Source organism: Haliaeetus leucocephalus, unplaced genomic scaffold, assembly GCF_000737465.1.
Source record: "Haliaeetus leucocephalus isolate CR32 unplaced genomic scaffold, Haliaeetus_leucocephalus-4.0 Scaffold284, whole genome shotgun sequence".
In the NCBI taxonomy this organism is placed as follows: domain Eukaryota; kingdom Metazoa; phylum Chordata; class Aves; order Accipitriformes; family Accipitridae; genus Haliaeetus; species Haliaeetus leucocephalus.
The window spans coordinates 1952946-1965079 of NW_010972720.1; the positions used below are offsets into that span (position 1 = coordinate 1952946).

A 12134-nucleotide genomic window follows, 5' to 3' on the forward strand; every position below is an offset into this window, starting at 1 on the left:
CCCGGGCTGGCGGGGCTCCGAGGAAGGGGCCGTGGCTGGGGCGGGGCGAGGGGGGCGCGTTTTCCCTCTCAGGCCGGGCTAAGAGCACCGGCGGTGGGAAGGGGGAGCGTCGGCCGGCTTCGCGTCCTGTTCTGCCTGCGGAGCGGAAGGCCCGGGAGCAGAGGTGGGCCGGCGGCGGAACGGCCGCGGTTTGCGTCGGTTGCTTTCCGGTGAACCGCCAGCCGTGAACGTGGCCCTGTCGGTTTGGCGGCAAAACCGGAGCTGCCCGTCAGTCAGTCAGTCTGTTTTGTCGTGATTTGACCCTCGTCTACACGATACGGGCTCTGCTGATGTTGGTTTTCTTCTGTCTGGTTACTCTCATCCGATTCTCTAGTGAGCTTCAGTTGAGGTTAATATTCTTGGCAGTCTAGGCACTTTCTAACACTCTTGCTTCTTCAGGTGTAGTTTATAGCACTGGTGAAAAGCAGGTCATAACCTTGCTTACTGGAGATGCCATGCCTTCAGCAGAGTTTTAATCATGTTAACCGAGCTCAATGGTAAAAATAAACAACAACAAAAACCCCCAAACCTCTAAAAAGACAGCAGCAAGAGCACCTAAGCTATCTGAGCGTATTGACTAGTTGCAGGTGTGAGAGTGGCCAATGTCATCATCTCCAGAGTCTCCCCCATTCCAGATTCACTCGGTGTAAGGAGCATCGAATAAGAAGCACTTACCCGGTCCAGTCCTTCATGTTTGTTCTTTTTTTTTTTTCTGTCCAAGGAGGATGTGTTCATGCAGAACAGATCGCTAATATGGTACTAAATGCCTCCTTTATCCCGGTTTTGTTTTAAGCTTTATGTATTTGTCCAAACTGCGGCCCTAAAGGACATAACGTAAACTGGAAAAAAAGTTAGTCAAAATCTTCTATGAAGAGAGGATAACTGGGAGGTATATTGCCAGAGCAATGCAGAGATGTGTATTCCCTTTGCAGATGTCACAGCCTGTCAGAAGCCAGTTACCCAAATTCTTATACTGGCTAACTTCTGTGGCTATTCCTTTTGATAGTGTTTAACCTACAAATAAAGCTTCTAAACTTCTAACCTACAAATAAAACTTCTAAAATAAACATTTACATGAGGGCTATTCCATATTCGGCTCTTTACTACTGTAAACCATCCCACTACTTTTCAGTAGCAAATTGGTGTTCTCAGTTCCGTGGTACTGAATTCTGTGAAGGCCTGGCCACTTTGCAAGGAGTTGTTTTAATTTGTTAGGTAGCTTTAAAAATGCCTTTATTTCATATATTACTTGGAAAGCGCTATTTTGTTTGGTGAATTAAGCTGCCAGATGGGTTACTCATTGACCTTGTGGTAAACCACCTGTATGTGACAGTTTCTTGCAGAGTGTTTTCTAGTTGTTAAAGTAGTTTTGTAACAGATGGCAGAATCTTCCAAGGCTAATGTGTACTGAATGAATCATAGTACAGCCATTAGTATATCTGGTCTAAAACCATTCTTTGTCCACCAGACTTACCTAGAGCTTTCCATATCACACCATTCAAACAAATTCATAGGTACCTTCTGCGTTGTTTACAGTCATATAAAAATGTAGGTTAACTCCATCAAAATCAGTTTTACTTCTGAATCCTCACTGGTACAGTAGAAAGAACAATGAAGTGGTCCACTAGTTTTCAGGAAACAGTTTTCTCAATGTCAGTGCTTCTAAAACAGCAAGTCATGACCTCTGGGAGTTTGTCACTGAAAAGTTATCAGGATGGCTACAGGCACCAGAAATTATTTTTAACAGCTGAAAGAAGAATTTTTCTCATTTTACCCGTCCAAATCCATTCTCTGTAAGTTCCTGAACAACAACAAAAAAGCTTTATGTAAGTTTATTATTAACATATTTTTACTTTTCCTTTTAACATTAATATAGAAGTTCATGGAAAAAATTGCACCTGTTTTCATATCTGCTCTAAGAATATGAAGAAAATGATTGTGGAAAAGCAGGTAGGGTGAGAAAGTGTAATTACTGCTATGGGAAAAAATGAGACCTGCCTTTCAAATGATATAATCAAATGTTTTGAGAAAGAAATTAGGTTCTTGATTCTTTTGAAGATACTCTTTTTCTAGATTCTCTTCTCTGAAAAAGAAAGCTTTTGTACAATTAAATATATACATAGAGAGTTATGTCATGCGATGTCATGCAACATAGGGCAGCGTAAGAAACCAAACAGTTGTACTCTTTAACATCTGTCTGTCCTCCAACAAGGAAGGCAGTATTGAAAATTTTCCACGCCTGAACATGATACTGGAAGCTTTCCACAGCAGCGCCGATGCTGAAAGCTCCACGCAAGAATGCCAATGTTAGAAACTCGTCAGTCCCAAAGCTGTGCCTTCCTCCCAGTACCCTCACGCCTGGAAAAGTGCTTCTCTGTGCGCCTGGTTCCACAATAAGCTGTCACCATTTTTTCATTACACCACACTGTTCCTTTTCAGACAAAACCACAAATTCTGTCTCGAGAGATTTGGTCACTGTTACTCTTCTAAAGCAGTGATGTATGCAGTATTGACTTCGGTCAGTCCGCGTGGTTAATTTATTAACCACATGTGGAAGACAGTTGTGGGGAAGAAGCATAAACTCCAGGACTTGAAGCTTACTTCTGCTTGAATAATTCAGCTCATGAAATGACTGTTAAGTTTTATAGCTCCCTGGCTTCGAGCCCTTTTGAGTTCCTAATCTGCTCCACAATTACAATTTTGGGTGCTATTGTTAACTTCACTTAATCTTCAGTAAACTGCGTGTGAGGAGAGAGAAGCAATGCAGTGACTAGAAGTGCTGGATAGAAAGAAGGGAAAAGACCAGGCGAGTGAGACCAGGTTACAGAGCTGAGAAATGGATTTAAAGAAAAGTATGTTGCAGACAATAAAAATGTGTGATTGGAGTGATAATACTTTACATCATAGTGTATTTCTTGGCTTCTGTGGGCAGCTTCTACAGCTTTTCTGGATACTGGTGTCAGCATGGACAAAGCAAGGGAAGAAAGTAACAAAGACCTTCTATGTGAATTAACGTTTCCATCAGCAGATCCATTGCAACAGATACCGTTCAGCTGAGGAAATTGCAAACTACCGTTGCATGACCTTAACTCTGACCAAACTTTTATTCTGGTGTAAGTGTATTAATGTGGTGACGCTGTCAGTTTTAATTCAGTCAGTTGGATGAAGAAGCTCTACTGTCTCTCCCCAGAGACTCTGCTATTACCCAAATTCCTGTTTGGAATATGCCTTAATGGCAATAACATTCTGCTTTGGAAAGTTCTCGATTGATTACTGCTGAAAGGGTCTCTCTTATGGACCTAAGAAGTCAGCATTTACCGGATGAATAATGAAAGCGAGTTACAGCTGCTCTCGATTTTAATGTCACCTAACTTCACTAATAGTAATGCAAGATGTCAAAAGCAAATTTAGCTTTGATCAGCAATTTTGTGTTATAGAAAAATATTAAAATCCAAGACTCAAAAAGCATTTAAACAGGTCACTGCTTTAAAAACTCCCTTTCAATGTGAGTTATGAAGTCTACAGACAGCAACTATGGTTTTTTGGCCTTTCATGTGAGTGTCTCATACTAGATACATGGTAGGAGCTTTAGGATGAAAAGCAAAAAACAGAACTACCTAGGCTACTGCTTACCTAAATTCAAAGCAGAACTTACTTTACTGTAGTGTTCCAGTTATAAGCAGTTGCTTTCTTTGTACTTTGATAAAAACATGTAACTGCAGCTGCCCAAAAGCTCGCAAAACTGATATTTCTGTCAGTATCTTAAAGAATTGCATTTAAAATATTAGACCTTTTCCCATTTTTTCTGTTGTATAACATGCAAATAATATGTATTTTATAAAAATGAAATATATTTACCCTTTAAACATTACAGTTTTATTGTATGTGCTACTGTAAAGCCTGCATAACCAGTTAAGCAGCTTGTAGGCAAACAGCGGCCGTGTTACACCAGGCTGGTTTATTCTGAAAGCTCAGAAACTTGTTTTGACTTTGTGCTGTGTACCAAATACCTAAAACAAAGGCAGCCTACATTAGACACTACCCGGGACAGCTGCAGAGCAGAGACTGAACTGCACTAGGTCATATGATAGGAAATAAATACAACAAATCTCTCGTGGTACTCATGCAGATAATATTAGGAACACCAGCTGTTCCTGGTCACAATAATTGTTATCTGTACTTTCTCAGTCTTAATTTGACAAGAACTTTTTTCCACTTGCATTGGGTTAATATGCCTTTTTTTTTTTTTTTTTTTTTTATTTTTTTTTTTCTAGACCTCACTTTCATTTACTTTCTTATTTACATTCAAAGCAATACTTACATAACACATTTTCCCCGGACATCTTAATAGACCTCCTTTATATTTTGCTGTATTGTTAATCCCTTTTTACAGGTATGAGAAGAAAGCAGTAATTTGCCTTTGTTCATCCATTAGATAGTTTCACAGGCAGTTTAGAGGGGCTTTAAAATGTGGATAGCTGTAACTTATACTATGCAATCAGTTCAAATGGGTAAAAAAAATTTCTATCCTTTGGTCCCCACCCACCGAACTCTTCTAGCCATGGTAAACATTGGTACTTTACCTGAAATATATACATGACTTACTCTTAAGAAATAAAATGTAATTACTACTAAAAGTGTTGTGTCATTTGGGATGTGGAGAACATAGTTCCAGGACACTATTTTTTTTCTCCTTCTAAGCAGTAAGATAAAGGGTTGGACTGTGTCTGGAGCCAGAGGTGTGACATCCAGCGAGCAGATCCAAAGAGGCTGCAATCACTGTCCATCTCCCGAACAGTCCCAGCACCTATGTGAGGCTAGCCGCTGGTGCTCACTGCTGCCCAAATGAAGTAGGTGCCAACCCATGGTGACTTAGAAATGTTGAAACTTTGACAGAACAAACCAGGATGTTTTGTTTCTACCGTGTCTAATCTGAGGGACTGTTTCCTTCTGCAGTTGTGAGTGCTAGAAACTTAAAAACAAGCAGAGCCTGGCAGTAGAAGCTGTTTCCAATGTAATTGTGGCTCTAAAATCTTTCGGGAAAGAGAAAGAATAGTGTGGGTTGACAAGGCTGTGTGCCACGGGCCACAGGAGGCAGGAGGAATCGTGCCCTGCTGTCACACACAGCCAGAAGAGAGAAGTGGGTTTGGCTCATACCAAGCCCGGTTCCTTGTAAGCACTGTGATACTTGTCAACACATTGCCCTTGGGTCCAGGTAGTGGAAAAACTTAAATTAATGTCAATGGGTCTCATTAAACTTAAATGGGTTTCAAGTTTTGGTCACGCGGAGTACATCCTGTGCTGTTGCTAATGTAGATGTCATGGTAGAATAATTAATTTCTCCTCTTATTTCTGGCAAATAGTGCTGTCATATGTGTCATAGAAATGATCATAGGATACACAGGTAATCTGAGACCAGAAAGAAAATGCTCAGGAAATTTTGAAATTGTTGATTCATGAGTCTCATTTTTCCTCATGGATCCTGTAGGATTTTCCAGCAACTGATGATATAAAAGTATAGTTTCTCTAGAGGATCCCACTGTATACCCTACTCTGTACTGTTAAGTGTTTTACAGTAACAAAGAAGGTTGTTCCAGTGATCTTATGCTACTAGAAAATGTGCCTGTCTATAATACCAGTCAAAAGCTAATGCTTCTACTCCACAGCCCCAACTCTTGTGGGGGAAAAAAAAAATTCAGTAAGTTCGATAATAAACCCTTGGGCCTATGATAAATCCTCATCATTTAGTCTGACCATGTGTGAAGTTAAGTAGAAGCTCTCCCTAAGCACTGGCAGGGATAAACACCTACTACAAATGAAAAAGAAATAGGGAGCGGCACAGTCATGCATTTGAAGAAATAAACAAGGAAACTCAAGTGAAGTTGTTCCATGTCAAAGAAAGGCAGGCTTATTCAAAGCTAACAGGAAACTAAAGTGCAGCCCAAAGCATGCCTTTTCCAGTTTTTTAAAGTTGGAAAAAAAGAATCCTTAAAACCTGTAAACTCTCAACTTCAAGGTAAACCTTTGAGAGAGAAACCATCTTGATGAATACACTCCAGTTCATAGGCTTGATCATGGTGTGCAATTTTTATGTCACTAGACTTTAATAATTAGCATTTACATGTTGTTAAATTATGGTAATATGTATGAATATTAAAAGCATAAAACCCCCATTCTCCTTTTCCAGTAGTTATAAATTTACTTTGTAAAGATGTAATTCATTTTGGAACAGACTTTCATGATATAACTAGAAACACAGCTAATCAAAGAAGTTGAAGTTGTTTAAGAGGTAAAAGATCTGTATTATTTTCCTAATTCTGAAATAATTTACAAGATCATGGAAAATCCTGCTTCAGCAGTCACTTCTGGAGAAAGGTAAGGATCTTTTAGTGCCTCTGGATAGCTGTAATAGCAGAATCGGGTCTCATCTGTGGTGTTTATAATGTTAATAAATATTAACAGCCAAACACTTGGATACCAAAACCTGTGAAATGGTATCTGTTAAAATGTTGCATTGAAACTGGAGGGTGGGGGGGCTCTTGTGTTCTGTGCCTTAGGATATGTCCTTGACGGGACTGCAAACTTACCTTGCAACTTTAAAGGCTAGAACCTTTATCAATATGAAAGCTGAGACTCTAATGTTATCTTTCAAGTACGGGAGTTGAGGTTTGAGGAGCATTAAAGATGAATGGCAATATCTAATGAAGAAGCAATGCTTTCGATCAGCTGCTGTATATTGAATGAATTATAGCAGCAGGTACTATCCGAACGTAGAAAACCTGGTACATTCTGCCTAGTGGCCGTTTTTTGTGAAAAAATTTGCAAAACATTTTATCTGATCCTTTTCCCATAATATTTCTCAGGTAAGGGTTTATTGTCAAAAACCAACTGCAGTTCGAAACTATTATTATACTTGAGTTTGTTGGAGTGTAAGCCTGTATCTTTTACCCAGAATGAGCTCTGCGGGAAGTCAGGAAAACATTTAAACCCCAAACCCACATGTAATTTTACTCATTTTATTTTATAAAACTATCTGTATTAGTATCAGACTCTTATCTTGTTTCTACTGACAGAATCCAAATACTTTCTAAAGACCTTCTAAATGGTGCATTCTGGCCTCCAGTGGAGGAAATATTCACCCACTCCCAAGGGGCACTTCAAACCTGCTGTTAACTTCAACAAGAGCTAAGTCAGACCTAGAGATGCTTATAACTGTACTGCAAAGACAAGGGCACTGGAAGAGGCTTTAGGGCTACAGAAGTTTCCCGTTTTCCTTTCTGTAAAACAAATCCATATCAGAGGAGGACATGATGGAGTAAAGGAGCACTGTCGTTTCTAGGACCCTCTGACAAAACTGTGGAGATGGTGTAATATGCGTTATTCAAAGCAAAAAGCAAATGATCAAAGACGGTGTTGAATCTGAATTTCTGTAAGCAGAAAACAGTGGTTCACACAATGTAAGACTGTAGCAAGGAGTATACAGTGCTTTTTGTGGTATCAAAAGTGCTTTAGAGACTAGCAAAATTTGCTGAAAAGATATGACAGTTTCTTTTACAGGCAAAAAAAAAGCTGAGTAAGCTTTTTATTTTCAAGGAATTAAAAAATAATTCTTAAGCAATATACTACATTGGTCTGTTACTCACAGCTGAGTTTTTATGGCATTATTACACAAAACCTCTGGGGGTGATACTTTTCCACTATACATTCCAGATAGTGGCATTACATTTCAGAAAAGCACTAATGACAATTTCGTTGGGTCTCTTTCTGACTGCGAGATCTCATAATGTGAAAAAAATGTTAATCAGAGCAACCTGGATGGACAAGTGATCAGTGACTCTGCAAGAAGCAGACAGATGTGCGCTTTTAACTTGGCTGAATGGGGGCTTGTGAGGAGGGGGGGGTTGAAATGTAGGGGGTACCTCAGTGCAAAGCTGGAGGCTGGCTTCTCTGCTTCTGTGCAGTTCTTGCGTTTGAGGTATCTCCCTTATCTCACGCTTCATTGTTTAAGTCCCCCAACAAACAATCTGCCACCTACGTTCAACAAAGAACATCTAAAGTTTCTGTACCAACGTTTCTGTATTTCTGCACGTAAGAGTGAAGCCTTCCAACAGAAGGTCCTTTGATGCCTCCTGTAACTAATGGCTTATTGCGAAAGTGAATTGGCACAAACCATTAAGGGACATGTATTACAAATCTTTAAAGCTTTTACAGTACACAGGCTTATCAGTTTTAATCCCGTAACACCTAGATTATTCTTAAAATACAATGTTTAGTTTTGGACCCTGTTTACTGCTTTAACTAATAAAAGCCTGTGTTACGTAAACTCTTTCATACACCCTTAGTTTCCATTGTACAAGGCAGAATGCTTAAAAAAAAGGAACATTGGCTTCAGCCGGAATACTCAAAGACCTGGAAATACCACTTTTGTACCAATATCACCATTTTGGTTAAAGGTATGATTTTTTTTTCTCTCACTGTATTACTTGAATCATATACAATAAGCTCTGTGTGTGCTAATATGGATTAAGTTTTGTTATACAATTAACTATCCAAAGTTACATTTTAGCTATCCTCGAGTAAAACATATAAAGAAGTAAAAAAAAAAAAAAAAAAAATAGTCTGTAGGTAAGTCCCAATATTCCTGTGCTTTGGGCTCTACACTTTAACAGATTTGGACGATAAATTGGAGGCAGAGCAACAGGCGGTAGCGTGGTTAGTTGGTGCTGGAGTGGGAAGGGAAAAATCAGAGATTCAAAAATCTGAAAAAAGAACAATAAAAATAATAGGACTTGTTACTGATAAGGAAGGAGAGGTTTGGTCACTGTTCGTTATCACAGCCTACGAATGCCTATTGGTTAGGGTGCTCTTTTATCAAAAACACCAGGGCGTGTGGTGGAATTTGCAGAATTTTTGAAGTGTTTTAAAGAACTCTATTTTTCATTGAAATAGTTACAATCCAAAACAAAGAAAATGTGTATTTGCTGTGAAAAATGTATACCAATAGTTTTCCTTATTATTACAGGGTAATTTCAGGTGCTGCACACAAATGCACTAACGTACACTTAGACTTCAGATGAATGGTACCTGTTGGGGAAGGGAATAGTCATCCTCAGTTGAACCTTATGATGTGAAGATGTATACACAGTTATAGCCCCATTTCCTTTCCAAGATTAATTACTAATAATATGTTTGCAGTGTGCTTGCAATGTATCCAAGGTGATGCATCCAATTATTCTTCTCTCTCAAATTACAAAACACATCAGTCAAAAGCTAACAGGAGCTGGGACATATGGCATCTTGGAGAGGGACAAGCTGCTCTGCTCCCACCTGCGCCTGGCTCGCCTCGGTGCCAGGAGGGGCCACCAAGTCCCGCTGACTTCGGAGCCTCGGAGCTGCGAATTCAGGCACGCTCTTCAAGATGCTGTAGCTCCTGCTCCTTCTGCATGCCACTTAGAAGTCATCCATGCTGTCTTTTTTGCACCCATGAGGGATGTAGATTACTTTTGCTCTGCTTGTGTGCATGGACCATAAGTGCTAGTGAAGTCTCACATACAGAGTTACTGGTTTGGAGCTGCCATTTCCTCTGAACTGATACAATTGTTGATGTTTAATCGGTATGTTGTTGCACTACTGCATGTTTTGATGTTTATTTTAAAATCTCTCCCTTTATATGCTTCAGTTATATCTGAATACTTCTGCTAACCACTACTAGAGCTTATGTTATAAACCCATCATTTTAGACGACATACAATCTAGCAGAATCGCTGTATGGCGAGTGTTTTTTTTATTTCACGGGTCCCAAGCTTTGTAAAAGTTTGTGCATCCATCCTGTAGTGAGCTTCATACTGCCTGAAAGCCCGTCCAGCTGCAGCCTTTTGTATTTTTTGATCCCACATATGACGCAAGATGAAAAGTGACATGATTTCTTTGTTCCTGTAAGCAGGCGTTCATACCAAACGAGGTGGTCATCCCCCCGCACCGGTCACACGGTCCTGCCCTTCCATTGGACCTTCCTGTGTGCTGGGACATCACACAAAGCAGATCAGGGCTAAACTTAACTGATTTTCTTCTTGCTGGTCTAGTTGTAACCCAATCCAGTTTGCCATGCAGCCATAGAAATGCTTTTACAGGCACAAAGAAGGACAAGGCACACGTGTGAAAGTGAGCAGCTCACAGCAGAAGCAGAACCGTCTTTCTCAGCCACTCTACTGTCTTACTGTGATCTAATCATGAAACTATGATGCTACTTTACTTGAAATTCCGCTTCTAAATTAACATACTGGCAAGCATGGCTGGGTAACATAATCGGGCTTTTAACTGCTCACAAACTATACAAAGAGGATCAGAAACATATTTAAAATGCACAAGTGATCTTTCCATTGTACCGAATCACAGCAGCCAAACCCAGACTGACATATTTTATGCTCACAGTAAGGTCAAATCCCTCTGAAGAAATAAAAGGGACCTCAAAAGACATAGCCTAAGAGTCCAGAAATTGCTATTCATGACCCAGATTTCCACTGAAGAATTCCTGGAACTCACCCTTGTCCCACTTTTCCCAGCTCGTGCTTCCTATGTTATTCTTTAAGGCCCGCTGTCATTGTTACTGGGGTTTGGGGTGGTGGGGTTTTTTTTAACATTATTACATTTTTTGCAAGTGTGAAATCACAAGTAACTCAAAAAGCGAGTTAAACATCTGTTGCCCGAGATTATACAGCGGCAGAGTGTGGAACTGAACCCAGGCACTCCATGTAGCGTTCAGCTCGGCGGATAACACCACGGGGTTTGGTGTTTTTTCCAACTTTTCTCCAATTCCCCTCTCTAATCACCGAAACATGCCTTCTAGGTAACTGCCGTCTGTGAGTTCATGCTCAGTTTGGCTTCTGTTCCCGTCTCCTTCATTCAGTTGCAACTGCATGGAGCAGGAACCTACCCTTGCTCTCTAATACCAGGTTATGCAATCAGATTAAGGAGCCATCTGCAGCGCAAACCAAAACTGCGCTATAATCGCGTTCCCGGCTCACGCAGAACTTGGGCTTACGCAGGATCTGTGTCTCCTCGAATCATTCACCGGCCTCCCCGCTACTCCTCTCCTCCTTCTGCAGGCTGGATACGCAGGGCAAGCGATACGGGCAAATATTTCAGTGATTAAATCATGACGCTTTGAGTAGGGTCAGCTCGGATGCCGGTTCTGAGATTTAAAGGAATATCCGCGGCCGTTCAAAAGGAAAGCAAAACCTCACCCTTCCTTGCGTGCGCTTTGAACGCGCTGGAAGGAAAACAGTAGGTCAGAGCTTGCTGCTTCTGCCGCTCCGCTGCCGGCGGCGGAGTTGTTAAATGGTTTAACGCCAGCGCATCTCTTAACGGAGTTTCGTCAAGTCTCAAACCACTTGCTTTTATCGAGCATTTTCGCAGCATCTAGTTCAGCTGGTCGCGTGCACAGCAAGGTCTTGGTTCCTCACTAGCGAAAAGCATTCTGCATTCTCAGTCTTTTTTTGTTGTTAAAGTCACCTTTATTAACAAAAAGTCCTTTTAAATGACGAGACCTGCAAACCGGCGCCGCAAGTCCTCTCTGCCTTCAAAGGCCTTTACCGAAGGCACGCAGGACGGACCCCGGCTCACAACGCCTTTTAACGGCAGCTTTAACAAAGGGACCCGGAGCCTCGGCCGTTCTCGGCCCGGGGAGAGGCGGCGGGAGGCAGCGCCGCCGCCCCGGGGCAGCTCCCTCCCGCCGCCGGGGCAGGGCACCCGCTCTCCGGCCACGGCTGACACAAAGAGTGGCGGAGAAAGGACGCGACAGGACCGAGACGGAGGGCAGCGAGGCGGAAGGCAGAAGGAAAAAAAAAAAAAGAAAAGAAACCAAAACCCAAACAAAACACAACCACCCGTAGAAAATCCTGAACAAGCAGCCGGGGAAGCGCGGCTCAGACCGAAACGCCGGAGCTAGGAAAAGTACGAACGGGGGCAGTTAACGCCGACGGGAGCGGGCAGGGAAGAAGAAGGGCGGGCGCCTCAACCTTTTTTGGCTGAAGCACGATTCGGCCCTCGGCCGTGCCAGCGCCAGCGGCAGCGCCGGCCTCCGCCCGCCCCCGCCC

The 12134-nt window shown here is 41.6% G+C and overlaps 1 protein-coding gene across 1 annotated transcript in view; it reads left to right on the forward strand.

The window, feature by feature from the left end:
• The first annotated feature begins 1962 nt into the window (after positions 1–1962).
• The window catches only part of SAP30 (Sin3A-associated protein, 30kDa), a 17849-nt gene continuing 7677 nt past the window's right edge, over positions 1963–12134 (forward strand). The window contains exon 1 of the mRNA XM_010570061.1: positions 1963–1989. Coding sequence (XP_010568363.1) covers positions 1963–1989 — 27 coding nt within the window. The remainder of the gene's footprint in view (positions 1990–12134) is intronic.